Genomic DNA, 21,839 nt, shown 5'->3' with positions numbered 1-21,839 from the left:
TTTTCATTGATTGAAGTTAAGCTCAAAATAGAGGATTTGTGTCATAGCGATCACTAGAGTTGACAGTTTTTCCACCTATGACTATCATGACCATACGGAGCACAATTGGTGACATGAATACCTATGTTGGAATGGGTGGCATTGGACACGTGGGAGACTGCAGTGCTTGGAGGTGAGGGGGAGGCAGACTGGCCTGAAAAGAAAGACAAATCTTGAGATTATTGGCAATTTTTTGGAGTGAAGGGGGGGGGGCTACTGTCTACTGACTACTAGTAGAATTGTTAGTACACTACAACTATGGGTAAAGTGAGCTGACGTTAGTTTCTAGTCTACATATATGTCTACTATAATGACTAGTCAGGGAGGTTACTACTACAGAGCAATGCATACCATCAAAGAATTAGGAAACAAGGTGTAATTTTTGGCTAGATATGATCATTGGTAATAATTTGTACTACAGGAAGTGACTATTCCACTGTTCAGTTTGAGGCAAAGACGCCATCATTTGAACGCTGAATGACACTACAATAGAGATGCCTGTCTGATATCCTTCCTGTATGTTGCACTTAAAGCTTAATTTGATCCCGTTGCTTTTGTAATACAGGTGGCATTGATCCTGCCGTTGTTAGAACACAAGTCAATATTCATTTAGAGATTCACTAATGAGATCGGATTCATATGAATTTATAATCAGGATACTCATTACCATTTGTTATTGCAGAGAAAACCACAAACTTTTGTCTGAAAACAGGGTAGTCTGTATTGGTCTACTAATGAAAGGAGGCATCAGAGTGCTCAGCGCTGATGGCAAGGGCACGCAACAGACAAGGGCAATTATTCACAGACGAGAGGAGTATCTGCATCATTTTAGTTTCGTATTTGTGTGAAATATTAAAAAGGTCTTAATTGTTGCCGACATCAGATTCAGTAACTTTTGCTAAATGCCTGCTTGACCCATTCAACCATGGAGCCAGGCAGGGCCAGGAGCTGTCTGGAGCTGTCACCTCCCACCCGTTTATCACCCTTTATCCATATTCATGCTCTCACAGCTAGTCTATGTTAAAGAAACTATAGCTGACAGAAATCATGCTAACAGCTATATGAAAAGAACAGTACGAGTATTTCTCAGAAATGGAAAGAGAGAGCTACAGTTCTACTCAACTATCCACAAAGGATGTGATACAACTAATGAACTGCCGACTCATACAGTAATACATCGACACAGTTAATATACCCGAGGGCGTGACTTGCGACAGCGTTAGAGTACAGTGGTTGTTTTTTACTGCACATGAACAGAAATCTACATACTGAAGTTGACAGTGGATACCGCTGTTGAAGCTGGTGAAGAGAGGAAAAAGAAAAAAGGAAAGCATTGCCAAGCAGGTAAATGTATTGAAAGTTGTTGACATTATTTTCAATGGCATAAGTTAAACGCCTTAAATATACTGAACAAAAACACAACTGTAACATGCAACAATTTCTAAGATCTTTCTGAGTAACAGTTCAAATAAAGAAATCAGTCAATATAAATAAATTCATTAGGCCCTAATCTATGTATTTCACATGATTGGGAATATAGATATGCATCTGTTGGTCACAGATACTTTAAAAAAAAAAAGGTTGGTGCGTGGATCAGAAAACCAGTCAGTAGCTTGTGTGACTAGCATTTGTCTCATGCAGCGCGACACATCTCCATCGCAGAGTTGATCAGGCTGTTGACTGTGGGCTGTGGAATGTTGTCCCACTCCTCTTCAATGTCTGTGTGAAGTTGCTGGATATTGGCGGGAAATGGAACACACTGTCGCACACATCGATCCAGAGCATCACAAACATGCTCAATGTGTGACATGCCTGGTGAGTATGCAGGCCATGGAAGAACTGGGACATATTCATCTTCCAGGAATTGTGTACAGATCCTTGCAACATGGGGCCATGCATTGTCATGCTGAAAAATAAGGTGATGGCGGCGGATGAACGGCACAACAATGGGCCTCAGGATCTCGTCACGGTATCTCTGTGCATTCAAATTGCCATCAATAAAATGCATTTGTTTCCCTTTGTTCACAACGTTGACATTAGCAAACCCCTTGACCACACGACGGCATACACTTGGTCTGCGGTTGTGAGGCGAGTTGGACGTGGAGTCTTATGGTAGAGAAATTAAGATTCAATTATCTGGCAATAGCTCTGGTGGACATTCCTGCAGTCAGCATGCCAATTGCATGCTCCCCCAATACTGGAGACATCTGTGGCATTGTGTTTTGTGACAAAACTGCACATTTTAGAGTGGTCTTTTATTGTCACCAGCACAAGGTGCACCTGTGTAATGGTCACGCTGTTTAATCAGCTTCTTGATATTCCACACCTGTCAGGTGGATGGTTTATCTTGGCAAACGACAAATGCTCACTAACAGGGATGTAAGCGAATTTGTTCCGAAAATTTGAGCGAAATAAGCTTTTTGTGATTATGGAACATTTTTGCAATCTTTTATTTCAGCTCATGAAACATGGGATCAACACTTTGCGTTTATATTTTTGCTCAGTGTACATTTGCATGGCATAGGGAAAGCATATGCAGACACCAACCACAACATAAGCATGAAAAAGATGCAAAATGTTACCCTACATAAATGTGTGTAAATGAAGTAGGGTTCTCTTATGGGGACAGACGAAGAAACATTTACAGGATATACATCCAAAGCAATATAACATTACTCCCACACAAAATTATGTTTATTTTGTTTTCAGACCATAACAACATTTTGTTAAGTTTTGTTTGGGCTCCTGAGTGGCGTAGCAGTGTAAGGCACTGCATCTCAGTGCTAGAGGTGTCACTACAGACCCTGGTTTGATTTCAGGCTGTCTCACAACCGGCCCGTGATTGGGAGTCCCATAGGGCGGTGTACAATTGTCCCGGGTTTGGCCGTCATTGTAAATAATAATTTGTTCTTAACTGCCTTGCCTAGTTAAATAAAGGTTAAATAAAAAAATAAGTAAACAAATCTAAACATGCATTCTCGCAGCACACCAAATTTGATGTTTTTAATTCATCCCAGAAGCCTGCTTACTGAGATTGAATAGGATTGAATATGTTTTGTTATACTGTACATTTATTTCAATGTGAAAGCCCTTACTTGCAGGTAGCCTATCAGTTATGAGCGTTGGGCCAGTAACACAAAGGTCGCTGGTTCGCATCCCTGAGCGGACTTGGTGAGAAATCTGTCGATGTAACCTTGAGAAAGGCACTTAACCCTAATTGCTCCTGTAAGATGCTCTGGATAAGAGTGTCTGCTAAATTACTAAAATGTGCTATTAGAGAGGACCCAAATGAATTATTACTATTGTTGGACAGAGGCTGTGTGTGTTGTGGCACCTCAGAGTACAGTACAGACTCTCCATTACAAATTCAAGTGCACTTGCTTATTTTCATTAGATTCTAATTATATTTGACTGGTGCCACCCCCTTATCTACACTCCCACAGACTCAGAAGGGTACATATTACTTGTGTGAAATAGAAATGACAATATACTGCGTTTTATAAAATGAAAATGATGTATCATGTGCATGAACCAAACATACTGCAATGGCGGGCAATTGACTTACCTTACCAATTCCTATATAATAATACAATATTATATAGAAAATATACAGTTTCACTTGCCGAAGGCAAATCTCTTCTCCAGCTGGTTGTTTCATAGCTTGCTTTCCCCTTTAAATCAATAAACACTTGCTCTTTTATGACAATGATGAATGAAACCCCTTCTCACACCCTTATGATATTGTTTAACCACAAAAATTACTTAGATAGAGATATGAAAAGCCTGGCAGATGGAGCCAGTATCATATTCCCTGAGCTAATACATTACTGAAACGGCTTGGTCATCTACAGAGTACCTCATCCCAAAGTCTGGCTATCACATCTCGCCATTACCCCCAACCCTAAATCCATGCCCCCTTTCTGTCCCTATAAAACGTCCTCCAGCATCCCCCATCTGCACAGGCAACATCCTGGCCTTTGTGACTTACGCGCTACAGGTGTGGTGGTGCTCTCCTCGCTGACCTGGGGCCCACAGCCCACCCTGGTGCAGGAGCGCAGGTAGAACTTGTACCTGCTGACGGCCTCGAGGTTCCGCAGGACACACGAGGTGGTGTCCGGGCTGCTGATGTCCATCGACTGCAGGACACCCACCTCCTCTGTGTCGTTGACTAAACACACACATAGACTGGATTAAACATTGTGTAAATGGACACAGAGGTGTCTCTCTGAAACACCAAGGAGAAAAGAAGCCCATGATAGATCATCTGAAAAGGACACATGATATCTTGGGGGTTTGATGAATACATGACCACGCTATGTAAGAATGTACAACATGTGATCTGCATTGTGAGTTGGTTCAGCCCTCCCTAGCAGTGGAACTGGGCCTCAGTGTAACAGTGTAGGTTTCTGTGAAACCTGTGAAAAATGTAGTTAGCAAGGCCCTCTAAGATGCTGGGCTCAGCCCTGGAACAGCTGTGCAGCAGCCTTTAAATTCCTCTGGTGCTTCCTCCCGGTGTCATGCTGACAGCTGTGTGCATTATCCTCAACATTTCACACATGAGTTCCTTCAAGGGGACTTCAAAGACCCCTCACTTCAAAAGAGTCCATCAGCTTCATCACACTTGCACAATGTAAACGTCCCTTCTTCTGAAATACAGCATGACACGTTTGGCCCTCTTGTGCAGTGGCAAAATCCCAAACCTTTAGTGAGAGTTGCTGTGCAATGCAGTCTTTAAAACATTGTAATTAGCCTCATCATCATTATTGTTTCAGGCCAGGGGTTGAAGAGTGGGACACATACACACGCACGTCATGTCCAGTGACTGTTTCCTTTGGGATTAATCTGGGTCGGTGGTTGTGGTGAAGGCCCCAGTGGACGGTATCGGGTCACTAACAAAGACCTTAAAAGGCTGTGACACGCTGGCCTTGGTCAGCGCTGCTGGGGCCGGATCATGACACACCACACAGGCCAGTGTGTCACACCCCAACCCGACACTGACCCCTCTTTCCACCAAAGGGGGTCAATCCCGGGTTATACTATCAATAAATCCTACTGGATATCCACTTCCATGCTTTCTGATGCCATCCAATAAAATACATTTAACATTTAGTTGTATTCAAGCCTCATTACTTTAATCTGAGTTTCCCCACATTGGATCATATTCTCATGCAACCACTGGGAGACTTAAACCTGTGGATCACAGCTCTGCATGCATTTTCTCACATTTCTATAATAGGGCCAAAGTTGAACACCAGCTGTAGGAGCTAAACTCTAAAACCTCATTAACAACGCGCTCAGCAATGAGCTGAAGCACCATTCACAAGCACAACATTATCTCCTAGTGGTAAGATCAAGGAATCGCTAGTCACTTTGAATGAAGGTCGGCTGGTACATGTAAGAGACTGCAGTTCAACGGGGAAGAGGAAAGAGTTGTACACACTTAGCTGATACTCTAGCCGGTATCCTGTGACGACTCCATTGGCAACCAGAGGAGGTGCCCAGGTGAGAGCGACGGTGTGCTTCTGAACATCTGTGACCCTGAAAACCGGGTTTTCCTCTGGAACTGGGAAACAAAAGAATATACAGGTAGGAAGCAGTTTGACAGTGTAGCACAATATTTGTGTCTCGAGATCGTTCTTTTCTATCGTCCATTGGACAGTACTGAATCAATATGTTCCACGGCACCCCAGACCTCTCCCCTCATGTCTTACCTCCCTCGGGAGTTTTGAAGTTGACGGCGTGGCTGCCTGGCCCGTTGCCTCGCCCGTTGAAGGTCATGACGATGAGGCTGTACTCAGAGAAGGGCGCGAGCCCTGGTACCATGGCATGGTTCCTGTCCCCCGGGAATGTCAGCGTGTGTTTGTTCCCGTGAGTCTTCTTTGAGTCCAGCAGACTACGCAGCCGCCACCAGTTTATCTGACACCGCCATGACAGAGGGGACACAGGTGTTATAGGTCTAACAGATCATACTTACGTGACAAAAAGACAACAGCTCATACATAGAAAAATGCTGCGGTCTTGGTTATAATATTTTTTCCCCCGAGTGTAAGGGAACATTGAGGCTGCCAGCAGTAGGGAGACAGAGTTGGGTGAGGGGGCCAGAAGACCCAGCGAGGTCAGGGTCTCTCCTTTTAAACTGTGTCTTTAAAGCTACAGGGCTGTTTTGAGGAATTACCCTGTAGCCTCCCAGATGTCCATGCAGCTTTTCCTTGTGAACGCGCGTCCAGCTGACCTTGACCAGCGAGTTGTTCATCACCTCCACCTCCACATCATCAGGGGCCGCGGAGGGAACTGCAGGGCCAAACACACTCACGTCACAGTCCATTCAGCCCGTATGTCACACTGAGTACTGTAAAGATCAGCCCAACATGTGAAGGGTGAGCTCAGCTTTACAGTGTATGATCCACCAGATCATGTGTGTAGTATTGGCAGGGTTGAGTATTTAGGTGCTTCAAAGCTTTACCTCTATCAAATAATAATCTATAGATCAGTGACTGCAATCTAAATAACGTGATATACCAAGGGGGGAACTAGTGTTGGGCTCACTGCTATTGCCTAAGCGATGATACCAGGCAGTATGACGACAAAGGAATACAAAGCTTCTAAAGGAGGACAACACGTTGTTAACAAGGTTGAGATGGTACATGTGACCTGAGGTTACATCCTGAGGGCAAATCCAAAAGAGAGCTAAAGATAAAGATAGAAATAAGAAAGTGCATGGAATGAAATGGTTCTAAAAGATAGTTTTCACTTTGGCACGAGTGAAAGGGTACATCGGCCCTATAAAAGTGACGCTCAACCAAGCTACGAGCTTATATCACAAAGCAAACATTGGATTTCATCAACTACTCTGGCTGGTGGGTTAGGATTCTGCTCACAAATCTATAGCACTTTTAAAGAAGAAAGAGTCCAGATTTTAAGGACTGGAGCCAACCACACACAAAGCTGAATGGTCCATACGGTACTGGCCTTATCCATCTGAATTGTATTATTATTGTGAAATTCACATACATTCTTTGCATTTACAGTAGTCACTCACAGTCCTCTCCAGAGTAGCCAGTCATCACTTTGGGTTCAGGTCCCCATCCCTGGTAGTTCCTCGCCTGGATCCTGACCTCATAGGGCACGAACGTGGGAGTGCCCTTCACCACAAACGAGTGTCTTTTCACCACATGCTCGTGCCAGTCCTCCTCCACATCCTGCCGTTTATAGCTCACCTTGTATTCAAGGCCTGGCCCATTGTGTTCAATGGGGGACAATGGCTGCAAGGGCGAGGAATGTAAGAATAGCAGTAACACACAGATTATTACAATTTAATAGGAACTCGAACAATCGAGCAAGGAGCTCTTTATATTTCCTTCTACATCCCTGGCTATTTTGAGGTTATCATGGCCAAGCCCATACACATGGATCCTAATATTTGATCATATAAAATCAGTAAAACAATAAGACAATTGGCTGGGTGCTGGCTCCAGGGAGCTCCGAGGCACCCCTCTGATATAAGGAGCAGTCTAGGACTTCACAGACTGTAGAGATTATAGAGCGATCTAGCGCTTCCCTCACAATGGCCTGACCATGATGGGAAATAGAATAAGACACTATTATCCACAAAAGCAAATCATTAACAATGAGGGAGCTCATACATTCAGAAGTTCAGGTTGCATTACTCTGCTAGGACAGGAAGATAATTTGTGGGGATGAGATGAATCTTTTTACAATAAAGCAGAATTTATTACTGCATTACTGTACTCCTCCATTCCTTTTCACTTTCTAATAAAAGGTTCCCAATGTACTGCTTTGATAGCTATCCCATTCACTATGACCCATCAAAAATAGGTTTTCTAAAGTTATACATCACAATACGACACATCAAAAGCAGGGATATTTGATTTATTTCTGAGGGATAACACTAAAGCTTATTTTCTCTATGAATAAAGAGAGATTCTTTGATTTCCCCAAAATGTAAGTGCTGTGAAATAGTCAATACTCGGAGGGGTGCGTACGTACGCAGGGAAGGAACATTAAAGGAACCCCATTCTGTTTCTTACCTCCCAGTTGATATCCATTTCATGTGCCAAATGACCTTCGATTTTAATATTTTCAGGGTTCTTGTCAGGGGCTGGTGGTAGAGAAGAAATATGGATTTCGCCAGAATTGAAATTGTTAGTTAAATAAATCTCCTGTGAAATGTGCACATGAGAGACCTAAGAGTGAAATCAATTATCTCAGATGTTTGAGTGTTTCAAAGTTCAACGGGCAGTAGAGGCGGGTCAGAGGATAAAACATAACTGGACTTCCTACCTGCAGGAGGGGTCTTGTATCTTTCTGTGGGCTCACTGGGACGCCCCCTACCCACCGCGTTGACTCCAGACACTCGAAAGCGATAGTCAACATGTCCATAAAGTTTGAGGACTGCCGAACCGTGATTTCCTGGAACTCTCTGAAGCTCGTTCCAGTTCCCTGGCTCCCACTGGCTCTCCTCATACTCAATAATGAAGTCTGTTCACAGGGTGAGACACACAGACCAGACCCCAATCTGCCCAAGCCCTTTGCCAAAGGGGCTGCTTATCTAACAGCCACCTGCGTAGCAAACTCTTCAGACCCTGCACTAAGCAGGAAACTTGTTCCCCCCAAACAAATACGACACATTTGTGTTGGAATGTTGACAGGAGACTTACACAATAATAAAGAACTAATTCAATTTTCTTAGTAAATATGTGCCATGTTATTATCATTGTATATACTACAGGCCTGCTGTTCCCTAAATCACGCAAAGCAGCTGAACTTTGTTTGCAGAGCCAGACTGACTATTACCAGTGGTTGAGCTGTTGTGGTCATCCCCAGGGATCCATTTGAGCTTCACACTTCTGCCCTTGTGTTCAGACAGCACCAAGTTCTCAGGTGCATCGGGGACATCTGTAAAACACCACCATCACAACGACATTACTTTGATAACACACAAAGACATTGTATCCATCAGACTGTTAAACAGACATCACTAACACAGAGAGGCTGCTGCCTACATACAGACTTGAAATCATTGGACACTAACAAATGGATCACTAGTCACTTTATCAATGCCACTTTAATGATGACATTTACATATCTTGCATTTACTCATCCCATATTTATATACTGTTACACCACCTATTGCATCTTGCCTATGCTGCTCGGCCATTGCTCATCCATATATTTATATATTTATATGTACATATTCTTATTCCATCCCTTTACTTAGATTTGAGTGTATTAGGTAGTTGTTGTGGAATTGTTAGATTACTTGTTTACTTGTTAGATATTGCTGCAGTGTCGGAACAAGAAGCACAAGCATTTGGCTACACTCGCAATAACATCGGCTAACCATGTGTATGTGACCAATACAATACGATTTGATTTATCCTCTGGAAAAGCACCATGAAACAGTCAGAGACTGACCAATGGGAAAGAAAGCAAAATGTAAAACTGCGATGCAAATGAAGTAAAGGCATTGTTCTGTAAATGCAGAGCCGAGGTCTGAAGACACACAGTGTAATCATGTTCTGCTCTGTGTACCACGCCATGGAATGCTTGGCTTCGGCATATGGATTCATATTGTGACATGCTATGCATTTCTGTTGTGCTGGGGGTCATTGACCCGTTGGGGTCAGACCAGGTTTTGATGTGCAGTATTTGACATATGTTCTCACCCAGCACTATGAGTAGTGCAGAGGCAGTGTCCTGGTCCACTGGAGTTCTGGCCACACACTTGTACACGCCCTGGTCTCTGTGGCTGACGTTGACGATCTGCAGTATGCCATCCTCTAAGAAATATCTATTGGCAGAAAACAAAAGAGAGACAACCTATTGATCTGTGCAATCTAAAAAAACTAAGTGAACTTTCCTGGGCTAGGCTTGGATCTGTGACACCGTAAGAAAGGTGTCGTCTTACCCAGAATTCTCAGTGTGGTTTAGTGCTATCTCCATATCGTCTTTCTCCCACACGATCTCAAAGTCGCCACTGAAGGAGATGTCGTACACCGCCAGGCAGGAGAGCTGGGCTGTGGTTCCTATTAGGACCTGCAAGTCCTCTGGGGCCTGGAATATCTTTGTGGGATCTTGGATAGATGAAACACACAACTGTATAAGTTACATGTGAAGAGTTGTGTTTAGGACCCCTCTTTTTTCTAACCATGTGACTTTAGCTGGAAACACTATATGAGGCAGTTGTTCCTCGTCAGGTCACATACTGTATTTAGAAAATCATATGGCCCTAGTTGTGTGTTAAACACATGCCGTCTTGTATTTTGTTTCATACCTTTAACATCCAGTAAGGCAGTTATAGCAGACTTCCCTTCAGTATTCTTGGTGTAACATGTGTATTGGCCCATGTCCTCTTTCTCCACATTATGGATCTCCAAAGATCCATTCTGGTGAACTGTAAACCTTGGTCCCTCCACAGACCCTGTTGAGTCATCCTTGTTCCTGTACAACATGTAAAGCAATCAATTAAAGTCTCCACTTGCAATTTAATTCAATTACAGAGGAACCTTGCTGAGCACTTAAGAAGATACTGCAATAATGCCCCTTAAAGTATCTGTGTAGGTGTAAGATGTTTTTTCTTTCTGCACATTTCCACAGCAAACAGTGGTGCACCAACAGAGAAACGGATCCTGTACTCACCTAATGACACTTTGACACATTGTTATCTAGTAATGACACATTGATATCTACTGCTCTCTACTGGCCTCTGAGAGGACTGGTTTGAGCTGGAGAATCCTAGTCCAGCATTTGTATGGGCTTGAGCTAATGATTGATGACATGACAAGAAGAGTAGGATGAGTTGGCTGAAACACATTCTGGTCTGGGACCAGGCTATGGTTAGGGAGAGCCTACTCACCAGGTTACAATAGAGGGCGGAGAGCTGAACACCTTGCAGTGCATGACTACACTCTTTCCCTCCACAGCTGAATACTCCAGACCTTCCTCTGTCAGGACCATAGGAGGCAGATCTGTGGGGAGAGACATCCCAGTTAATGAATAAGGGTTTGGGACATGAACGAGAGAGAGAGATTTATTTTCTAACTTCCATACAGATATGGAGGGATTGAGGAATGGCCCTCCGACTGTACTGCAGTATTGGTTACAAAGATACACTAAGAAGGTCCATTAAAATGTATAGCTAAGATTGTATAGCTAAGATTCAAACTAAGGAGACTGATCAAGCAGACCAAGTGATGTGAAAATGTTACTGTCTTCCATTTCTTTTGAAAGAAAGGCTGGACTGTCACGATGATTGTCATACAATTTGAAAATAAAATAAAAAAGAATAAAAAAAATGAAAACAAGTGGAACAATGAGTGCCAAATTTAAAATAAATGTGTCTTATCATTTCTAACCAAAACATCCTGTCTGTCTCATTCCATTGTTAACCAAAATAAAAAGCTGTGACTTTGAATCCAGAAACAGTCCGCTTAATAACTTCCTAGTTTGTCACTAGCGACAAACTCCAGACATTTCTGAGAAGCCAAAGAGAGCACTTATTTTTAATCTGCTCTTATAAAAAGGAGCCCATTTTAGTGTTGTGGCATTGCATTCTGAATGGAGTAGAGAAACGTGCTAGCATAGAAATAAATGCCTGGGAGCATGCGGGCTGATCAACAGGGACAGGGGATGTGGGTGGGTAGTCTGGCTGGAGGACTGTGGCGCTCAGACAACCCTTCCTTCTCCATGGCCCGAGGGGCTCTGGCGCCAGAGCCGGATTTCAGACCAGAAACACCACCACTCACAGACAGTCTTCCACTGCCTCGTGACAATGTCAAGCAACTGGTTGGATTCTTTAGTGCCCTTTCATCATCATACAATTCCATACTTAGTGGGTAACAGAATGGATGAGCACGACCGGTAAAAACAATGATGAAGGATGAGGTGTAGAAACTATTTATTTGTGACCATTAGGACTTCAAGCCTCAGTGGAAAGTAGAGGCTATTTTCAGAGGTCGAGAGTAAAGCCAACGAAGCACCATAAAAACTTACTCATGATCATGATATTGGCATTGGCCAGTAGGGTTCCATGTCTGTTGGAAGCCTCACATTGATAGACGGCACTGTCAATCGATTTGGCGTTGTGCAAGACAATGGTGTCGTCCAACACTTTTCTGTTCGATGCTGGGACCTCTGCAATCAACAATGAAATCCATTAGCTGTGCACCAATTTGCAGTGCTAGAAATAGGACACTCATGCCTTGTTGAGGACTGAGAACATACCCTTAAGAGGTTTTCCATTCACCCTCCATTGGATGGTGGGCTGAGGAGTGCCAGTGGCAGAGCACTTGATATGCACGTCTGAGCCAATCGTACTAAGCTGGCTCTCAGGCTCAGATACCCACTTAGGAGGCTCTGGAAAGTGCAACATCAAAGACAGACATAACATCAGGAGGCAGTGAGCGAACCAGAGCACAGTTTTACAACTCTCTCCCAGAATGATGTTTGTGTTTTCTATCAACCTGGAGCCAATTCTCAAATGGTGACTTTTTTGAATCCTTCTTAGGCAGCAGTTCACTCAATGTACAGTAGGTGGCACTCTTTCTCATGAAAATGTGTTACTATTATGAAGGACTTGCATATCAGACTTTATCGAGTTTTCCTACAGTAAAACCTGTAATGGTAGTTTAAGCTGAAACAAGTGTTTTCCCAGACACACATAATCAAATTAAGAACCTATTATTTCAACCTTTGTACATTTTTTCCACTTACCTTCCACTGATACATCAAAGGAGTGGTTGGCCTCTCCGTGGATGTTCTTAGCCTTACACATGTATTTCCCACTGTCGTCCTCATTGACCCGGTCAATGCTCAGGAGTTTCCCATGGTTCTCTATCGTCGCTCTGTCGGGCAGCCTGTGGCCCATCCTTACCCATTCAATCTTGGGTGTTGGACTGAAAAGGGCAGTAAAATGACTGACGTTTTGATGTATTTGCTTCAAAAAGAATGAAGTGTCTAGAAGATATCATGCAGTCCTTTGTAAAAAAGAAAAAAAGAAAAAGAAGGGGAAAAAAAGAAAGAAGAGAGGACGGTTTACTCACAAGCCCTCGGCAATGCACTCCAGTAGTAGCTCGTCACCTTTCACCAGCTGTGTCTCCGACTTGACACCAGAGGGCATCAGAAGGCTTGGTTTTCTCTCCAGGATTGAATTGGCTTTTGAGAATGGAGTAGAAACATTGTTTTTAAGACTCGTCTTTCAAACAAGGCAATGCATGGGTCTAACTCTTGGACTGCTAACCTACAATGCAATGTTTTTGATCCACATATCACACTCTGATATGAAAAAAATAAAATCGCACATGGTGTGTTCTAGACAATGATATGGTACGGCATGTTACTTACCACGACCAGGACTGCTACTTGAGTCACTGTTTGAATTTTCTGAAATGAAGGTGGGTAACATATGAAAATGTGCAAAGCATTCATAAAAACTAAAACAATCATGACAGACAATGGGGGGTGGGGTAGATTCATGAAAACACCAGTGCCATCAAGAGCAGGGAAAATAGAACTTTTGGAGATGCTATTGGACATTGGGAATTCTCTTGACCGCGTACACGATCATAGCGACGAATGCATTGGATCAGAGTTTGAAGTCATTATGGTGATCAAATCAAAGCCATTTGGTCAAGCTCTATGCTGTAATAATAAACACACCTAATCACAGACATGCCTTCTTAGATTGACACCTACTGCTCTTGACTATGACCGACATGGCATTCTTCTGTACGATGGTGCGTATCCTGGGGAAGGCGGCGAAGCAACAGTAGTCTCTGCGGCTGTCCTTCTCCAGAGCATTAGAGAAGAACAGGTCACCGTTCAGACCCATGGACACCCTCTCATCCTGCTCTATGTGCTGAAGGTCTGAAGAGGGAAAAGAGGTGGAGATAATTCCATACAAATGTTGGTTGCTTTCGTTTGATCTATCGTGCTTCAATAAAAACGGCAGGTGTCAACACAAAGCATGGGACATGACTCAGACACGGTGTTAGGTCTGGCAAGCCGTTAGTGACTCACCGATGGTCATCCAGTAGATCTGTAAAGGAGGGATTCCTTTAGGAGGGTTACACTCCAAAATGACAGGGTGACCCTCCTCCACCTTGATGGGATCAATCTTCTCCTTGGGAAACTTAGGAACGTCTGATAAAACAACACATAATATACACTGAGTGTACAAAACATTAGGAACACTTGCTCTTTCCATGACATAGACTGACCAGGTGAATCCAGGTGAAAGCTATGATCACATATTGACGTCACTTGTTGAATCCACTTCAAATCAGTGTAGATGAAGGGGAGGAGACAGGTTAAAGAAGGATTTTGAAGCTTTGAGACAACTGAGACATGGATTGTGTATGTGTAGGTGCCAGGTGCACAGGCTTGTGTCAAAAACGGCAACGCTTTTGCGGTTTTCACACTCAACCGTTTCCTGTGTGTATCAACAATGGTCCACCGCCCAAATGATATGCAGCCAACTTGACACTGTGGGAAGCATTGGAGTCAACATGGGCCAGCATCCCTGTGTAACACTTTTGACACCTTATCAAGTCTATGCCCCAACGAATTGAGACTGTTCTGAGGGCATAAGGGTTGCCTTTCTCTCCAGCACTTTCTCTCCAGCAGGTGGCAGTCCTATGATACTAGTGTTTTGTTCTGGTTGTGTATGGAGGTGTTTGTGTTCCAGTGAATTGGATTTTACAGCACATTCTTCAGATTTTGACTTGCGGGAAGAAATAAACGTCATTAGAACTGTTGTGCTGCGTTTCAGTCGCACTGAATGGTTGGAGCACGGCCAAATTTTGTCATAGTTCCCCTCGGTCTGGATTTCTTTGAAGATTTATGTACTATGCTTTGGAACAAAATGAAAAATGTACCAAGGGAAATGATGAAGGATAGATCAGTCTCCCTTCTGCCACACAGTCTATATGGGTATAGACGAGAGGCAACTGGGGGTGGAATGCTCTGGAGCTTCAATGACTTTCTGCCATGGCCAATACAACAAACAGCTCACAATGGAGCGACACAGTCGTTGAATTGAATTCCAGGCCCTGAATCACTTTCAAAGAGCTGTAATGGAGCGCCACAGAGATCAGAGATGTATGGATGTACAGTATACTACTCACGGGGCACAACAAACTCAATCTCCTCCGTTATGGCCGTCCCTAATACGCTCTCGGCGTAACAGCGGTACGTTCCCTGGTATTCTGTGAGATTCCCAGTGTTGGGGATCACAAACGTCCCAGAGTTGTCCTCCTTGATCAGCCTCGGGTCCTGGTAGGGGTCAAACTCTTCCCCATTTTTTGTCCACCGGTATCTACAAAATCAACAGTTCAATCAGTCACTGATATAATTCAACGTAAATCTTGAAAATATATTGTGTGTTTCAGCCAAATGTACAGTGTGTTTAGTGTCCAAGGTTGGTCCTCACAGTCTGTCCAATACTTGAAAATCAAACCCTCAAACTCGCCAAATCGACTAGCCAAATGTGACACGCCAAATCGATGGCCGGTGATAGACTGTCTGTCGGGCTGCTAACGAGCTCTCCTGGGCTCTCCCTCTCCCATCTGCTGGGTATGGAATGGTAGAGTAGGACACTCAGAACTCACTCTGGCTTGGGATTCCCTTTGGCTTCACACGTCATGGGGAAGCTCTCATCGAAGGGGAAGGCGATCAGAGAGCTGGGGGAGGCCTCTGTGATGGTGGGCAGCTGCTCAACTGGAAAACAGACAACAAGGACAACACTTTATGAAAAGTTCCATAGACCCCCTGCAGGATTCTGATAATATAATCTCTCACACTCTATAAGGTGTTAAGGTATGGTTCTTTTCAATGATGATGGTATTTCCCACTGGGCGGCACACACTGGTTGAATCAATGTTGCTTTCACTGCATTTCAAATGACGTCTGTGCCCAGTGGGTTCCTTCTCTTACGGTTCTATTTCACAGTGACATACAGCACTGTTTGAACTTGCCCTGCTTTGTCAATGTTTTCTCGTTGAAGTGATATGACTTAAGAGATTCACTACAAAACTACAGGGGTCAACAACAGTAAAACTAGCGGCATGAGGGCAGGCCAGTATGGCCAACGGTGCAGGTTAAAACGACATGCCACTATATGGGTGACAGTCGTCCAAGAAAATCCAATTTGAATATGATGATTGTGTGAATAAATGGAGGATGACACATGAGATGCAGATCGTACACAAGATGACCACATGGTACAGCTGCTGTGGTGCTGAACACTGAGCCAAGAGATTAAGTGAGGACAGACAGGCGGTCACTAATGCTGGATGGGATAGGTCACATCAGAGCAAACTTACTGTTTACATGACCTAAAACTAAAATATCCATGGCGGCAGGAAGACAACAAAAACACAGGCAGAGGTTTAAGCATAATACTGTTGTTTTTTTTGATTGGTTAAAGGCCTTTAGAAACATTAGTACTCTAGGTACAACAAAGCAGAGGATTGTGAATTGCATTTAAGGAGATGGCGTGAAATGAATTACTCTGCATCAACAGCAAGTGTGTGTTGCATTTTCAAAACCTGTTTGAACTGCTCTTTGTAAGCGGGCCCTTAAGAGATGTTTCTGAATAATTTAGAAGAGAAAACTTGATACTCGTTTCCAAGGAAACTGCAAGATACACAGCCCCCAATACAAGAGAATGAAGAAACCTGATTTAAACAAGCTGAAACTAGAAACCAAACCCCAGTTAAGGATGCGTTTGACCCATGAATATAATTGAACTGATTTTGGCATGATATAGATTTACAGAAAGTGCTATATTTCAAAGAATACCTGTGGATTGCTTTGACCATTACAGACATTGGAAAACACAATCAATATACTGTACTTTACAAAAGGTTTCTGATATTCTGCACCAAAAGCACGTTATGGGAAGAGTGAGCACTTACCCTCCAATGGGATGTCAATGGCAGTGGTGAGGTGAAAGGCACAGACACTGACGACCACGCCCGTCAGGAGAGCCAATCCTGGGCTCCACATCGATGACCTCATCCTCATCGCGCCACAGCAGACAACCATCTCGGAGTTCATTGTGGAGGAAGTGACACGAGCTGCACTCTTCCCACTCTCAGTTCACAACTATGTCCTGCCGAAGACGAAGGGCCTTCAAGAACAACACAGACAACAGAGAGAGAAGGAATAAGAGAGGCCTCCCGTGAATCCAGATCCACCCACACGTCAGGCACAGCAGACAGTCAGGCAATCCCACACAACGCAACACAACACAGGGAGAGAACCCCCGGTGACAGAGAGAGATGCTTCGCTAGGCACAACACACGTTTCCGGCACAGCAGTCACTCGCATCAGCAGGGACCACATTCTGGGCTTAAACAAAAATCTACATATGAAAGCTCTATATCACCCTGTTCCCTTGAGACATAAATTGTTTTCTTGTTTATTGTCTGTTGGAGTGTGTTGGCTTGGCAGTACAACAGGCAGGACAATTTCATGCGCAATAGAACAAGAGTTTAAATATATATATATATATATATATATATATATATATATGTGTGTGTGGCTGCCTGTGGTTATATTAATACACGGCAGATGTTTCCACATTTCAAAGTGAAAATTATGAATTCAATCCACAATGGAGCGAAAGATTTCCATCATTATGAAAAAACCCTGCTGCAGCGTTACTGTTCGGTGTCTCTGGGCTCCCCCCTGAATATTCAAAAAGATACAACGACACAACCCTGTCGATCTAGGAACGCTGCACACGTGGTCCTCAGACATAGCAATAGTCCTCTTCCAAAGAACAGCAACAGTATTTTCCTACACATTTACCACTCTACACATTGAATAAATAACATGTTCTGATAAACAGTTGGTCACACGGTCAGAGGGCACAGGTCATCCTCCACCCGACAGGCCAGTGGCTTGGATCATAAGGCGTTCTATACGGTATGACTAGAGCAAAGTATTGTGGGGGAAGAGCTCTCTGCAGGAATGTCCACCTCGGCGGCATTGTTGCCCACCAGCCTCTGTTCTGTAGTAGAATCTCTGGGGTGTCCGTTCATTTGCCTCCCTCATGTTGGCAGTGACCCAGCTCATTGGGTCATTCTAGTCAGGACTCCAATTAGTTCAATGCAGGGTAGCATAGACCAGACCACATGAATAAAATAAGCAATAAATCACCCACTACAATGAAAATTGCCAAACGATAATGCTTATGGGTCTTCGGGGAGTCCCCACAATGAAACTAGCTGAACACTTCTCATCAAAAGCATACAAATCCAGTAATTACAACCGGTTGGAACTGGTGTCTCTTCTCGTGTTGATGATGGAGCTTCCAGTTAATGCCAAAAAAGGGACTTGTATTGGGAGAGGGAATCTGTGTGTGTTAAGCTCTTTCTTTGAGCAGGACGAAGAGAACCAGACCTAAGAGACAGCCACGCTACAACAGTTTTCACAAACAGCTGGCTTTTTACTGGTGTCTTTTCAAATCATACTGACTGAAAACACTGCTCTTCATTTTCCTTTAAAAAAAATCTATTCCCTCAATTACCAAGTTCAATAGGAAACACAGAGGTCAAATGGCAGTTAATGAGAATAAATTGAATAATTGACCAAGGAGTGAAAGATTTCATTAATTTCTTTGTGAGGCTCTGTTTTCAGATGGACACGAACCCTGACCTCTCTCCCCATGCCTCATGCTAATGGTATTAACTCTGTCTGGGACCTCTGACTCCATCCTGGTTATTCTGACCCAGTGAAGTCACTGAAGTCACCGGCAGAGCCACAGACAACAGTGTGCAATACACCCACCCCTCTTAATCACAATACTAGGCCATTGACTTTTCCTCCAACCTCAGATTGACATGGCTTTGTTATGATCCATGAGTCAGGACTGGAAAAATGCCTCAGGCTTGATTTGCTGCACCCATTTCACTCTTTTCCCACACACTGATTTATGCTGCAAATGACAGATTATAATCAGAAAGTAGGATGCTGTGCTGTGCTAATTGGCCAGCGCTTTCACCGTAGGTTTGGTGAGTTTAAGGGAGAGCTTTTTTTTACAATCCCTCCAAGACAATGTGTTCCTCTCAGGGCCTTCATCAACCTAACACAATTTAGATGGATTACGTCCCGTTCAAACTGTGCTTGATCACTTGCCATCTGATTTTGTTCTCCCCCCTCGTTGAGCATTTAGCCTGATCCAACTCGTCCATCTGGTTGAGGGAGGTCCATAAAACATACAGGCGAAACTGGTGGGAGACGGAGATGTCTTGCTCTAAACCAGCATACAGTATAAGCTACAGGCTAGATGAATCCATTGAGTGGGCCCGAGGCTCGAAGACCGCCGGCTGTTCTTAATCCTCTCCTCCGGCAGAAATAGATGGGAGTCTGAGACTGACGAAGCTGGCGGGTGGTTAAAAGCTACTCACAGTGGGAAGGCCAAAATGAACTCTGACCTCACTTAGCCGAAGCTCAGAGGACACAGAAGCTGTGCTGGGGTGGAGGGAGAGGGACAGGGGACAATCTACAGCAGTGCCTTAAACTCAACTCGGATTGACTGATACTGTAGAGTGCTGCTCTCACACCGCTCTCCATCATGTACAGTGGGCTACCGGCCAAGAGGTGCAAAAACCATTTCTCATTCAAAACGAGCACCAGGCACAAGACTGATAACAGAGGAAATGTAAGAGGCAGGCAGAGAGGGATGTCGCGCCTGTTCCATGCTCGCTCTACCTGCTGGTTCATTTGATTGAGAAGCCCCATCCTCATCATTCAGGCTCCAGGCTGAATCAAAGACACCCATGTCTCTCTTCATAAGGAGATGTTACTGGTACGGTGTTCTGGTTGGCATGCTTTCTATCCCTTCAGTCTCCTAGTTCCTCCATCTGGGCTGGCATGGAATCCTAACCTTGACTTACACGCGAAAGTCAAGGGTCTGTTGATATACTGTACAATTCACTATTTCCTCAATGGCTTTATAACAACGGTTTTCTAGATGAGGCATTATCAAGATACATTATTATAGATTATTATCAAGATATAGACAAAGCATGTGGGCTAAAGGAAAATGGTGAAGCTCTTTTGAAGGACTGTGAGGTGTCCTTAACTGCTGCCATTCAAATATGCCATGTTGTTAAAAACCTCTTGCCGCTCTGTTGTCTGCGGTCTGCCTCCTTCACATGCAAAACTCTGCTGTACGACAGACAGGAGAGTATCTACAGGCTCTGCAGTACAACAGGTAAGACAGGCAGGCGAGTGTCTGTGTGTACAGGCCTACTGTAGTTTGATGTGATGCAAAGCCTATAATGGAATTAAGCAGATCCTCGTCTTGTCAAACTGGATTAAAATACTCTCCTCACTAAAGAGCTTCAGTGCAGGAAGACAGTACCACCACACTCCACACACACTCCTGGTAATGCCTCAGCACTGAATACCAGTTAATCACAGAAGTACAATTACAACATTGGGAGAATCGATGAACATTAAAACAGCAATTAGCTTGCATTTCTGTTGCCGGTAATCATTTATTTTTCATTTTCTTTCCTTTCTGTTTTCGCAAAGTCAATTTCCTACTTAGTTTACAAATGACTTGAGACTGGTTCTAGACCAAAAAACAACAACACAGATCTTTACTGATGAACTAGGGGTACATTGAACAATTATGTTATGTGTGAAGAATTGCCCTAGACACACACACAATCTTGTTAAAACTCTTCAACAACAAAAAAATATTATAATTAACTACTACAGTGGAAGTAGACCCACTGGAATTTCGTAAAAAACACTTATTTGGATGCCATAACTTACTTACTTTAATGTAATCATATTTGCTGTTAATTTGCAATGGGTTCCATTCTGACTTCTGGTGAACAGAGGCAGAGACAAGATTCAGATTCCTCTCCATGCTTGTGGGTCAGAGGAGTTCATTCATTAATACATCTTCAGCAGCAGGAGGAAAACATAAACAAGGCCCTTAATGAGATTAGGAAGTCAGACCAATATTAAATAAATAACCTTGCCTAATTGAGATTTGGCTCAATTTCACTCTGCTTTACCATGCATGCAAGAAAGTGAACAGTTCAATTACCACACCATTAATATTGCAAGAGTCTGTCCACTCATGAAGCATAGAGGGGTGAGGGAACGAGGCTATAGGGATTTCGACCAATGTGGATATGGAGTGCTTTCTGAGATGTAATGCAGGGTTGCTGACCTCTGTCCCAAGTGGAAAAATGACAAATGACCTTACTGACTCCATATAAACTGTCGTGACCAGGGACAGAGTGGGACACATCCCCGGTTGACACCATACGACCTATGACCTCCAGGGCACAGGCATCGCTTTTTAACCAGCAATGAAAATCTTGGGAGTAAAATACTGGTGTACTGTACACGTTGTGTCTGTAGCATCATCCATTGGCAAAATATGGGCTATCTGATCATACATATTAAGGAGAAGGATAGCCAAAACATCAGCTGTGTTTTAGATCACTTCAAGGTTCCTTTTTGTCTCTGCATTTCCTCACCTGTCTATTTAATCTTTGCTGAGCGATTACAGTGTCTTTCATGAGTAAAAGAGAGGTGAAGGTTTTTCTCCTTCTCTAATGAGTTGCTCCACCGTGAAACTCCATTCTGCTCGCTGCTGAAAGCTCTGTTTGTCTCAGCGAAATATGGAGTCCTGTTGAGCATATTAAGGCACAGCAGGAACAAAAACTGTTTCAGTGCAAATATTGCTGCAATCTCTCCCAATCATTTCACCATTATTCTTCATTTAAAGACATGGTGAGATTTTAACT

General features: G+C 43.6%; 1 protein-coding gene across 11 annotated transcripts in view; it reads right to left on the bottom strand.

The window, feature by feature from the left end:
* Positions 1–21,839, bottom strand: part of chl1b (cell adhesion molecule L1-like b) — a 75,352-nt gene that overhangs the window by 10,265 nt on the left and 43,248 nt on the right. For 6 of the 11 annotated variants that reach the window (XM_064968904.1, XM_064968902.1, XM_064968910.1 and 3 more), the window contains 23 exons: positions 16,974–17,188; positions 16,380–16,397; positions 15,666–15,774; positions 15,183–15,373; positions 14,077–14,199; positions 13,753–13,923; positions 13,402–13,440; positions 13,101–13,212; positions 12,772–12,953; positions 12,283–12,414; positions 12,052–12,192; positions 10,916–11,027; positions 10,334–10,500; positions 9,968–10,133; positions 9,726–9,850; positions 8,854–8,955; positions 8,341–8,538; positions 8,088–8,158; positions 7,079–7,301; positions 6,215–6,330; positions 5,751–5,955; positions 5,480–5,602; positions 4,028–4,207 (listed from right to left, as the gene is read on the bottom strand). In XM_064968904.1, coding sequence (XP_064824976.1) covers positions 4,028–4,207; positions 5,480–5,602; positions 5,751–5,955; positions 6,215–6,330; positions 7,079–7,301; positions 8,088–8,158; positions 8,341–8,538; positions 8,854–8,955; positions 9,726–9,850; positions 9,968–10,133; positions 10,334–10,500; positions 10,916–11,027; positions 12,052–12,192; positions 12,283–12,414; positions 12,772–12,953; positions 13,101–13,212; positions 13,402–13,440; positions 13,753–13,923; positions 14,077–14,199; positions 15,183–15,373; positions 15,666–15,774; positions 16,380–16,397; positions 16,974–17,115 — 3,148 coding nt within the window. In that variant the 5' untranslated portion in view covers positions 17,116–17,188. Of the gene's footprint in view, positions 1–121; positions 194–1,308; positions 1,339–4,027; positions 4,208–5,479; positions 5,603–5,750; positions 5,956–6,214; positions 6,331–7,078; positions 7,302–8,087; positions 8,159–8,340; positions 8,539–8,853; positions 8,956–9,725; positions 9,851–9,967; positions 10,134–10,333; positions 10,501–10,915; positions 11,028–12,051; positions 12,193–12,282; positions 12,415–12,771; positions 12,954–13,100; positions 13,213–13,401; positions 13,441–13,752; positions 13,924–14,076; positions 14,200–15,182; positions 15,374–15,665; positions 15,775–16,379; positions 16,398–16,973; positions 17,189–20,854; positions 20,879–21,839 lie in introns of those variants that run through there. The other 5 variants (XM_064968911.1, XM_064968906.1, XM_064968908.1 and 2 more) reach the window with 5 other exon arrangements.

Source organism: Oncorhynchus masou, chromosome 6 (assembly GCF_036934945.1).
Source record: "Oncorhynchus masou masou isolate Uvic2021 chromosome 6, UVic_Omas_1.1, whole genome shotgun sequence".
NCBI lineage: Eukaryota > Metazoa > Chordata > Actinopteri > Salmoniformes > Salmonidae > Oncorhynchus > Oncorhynchus masou.
Note: the sequence above shows the minus strand (reverse complement) of the source record. Positions and strands in the feature narration are given on the sequence as shown.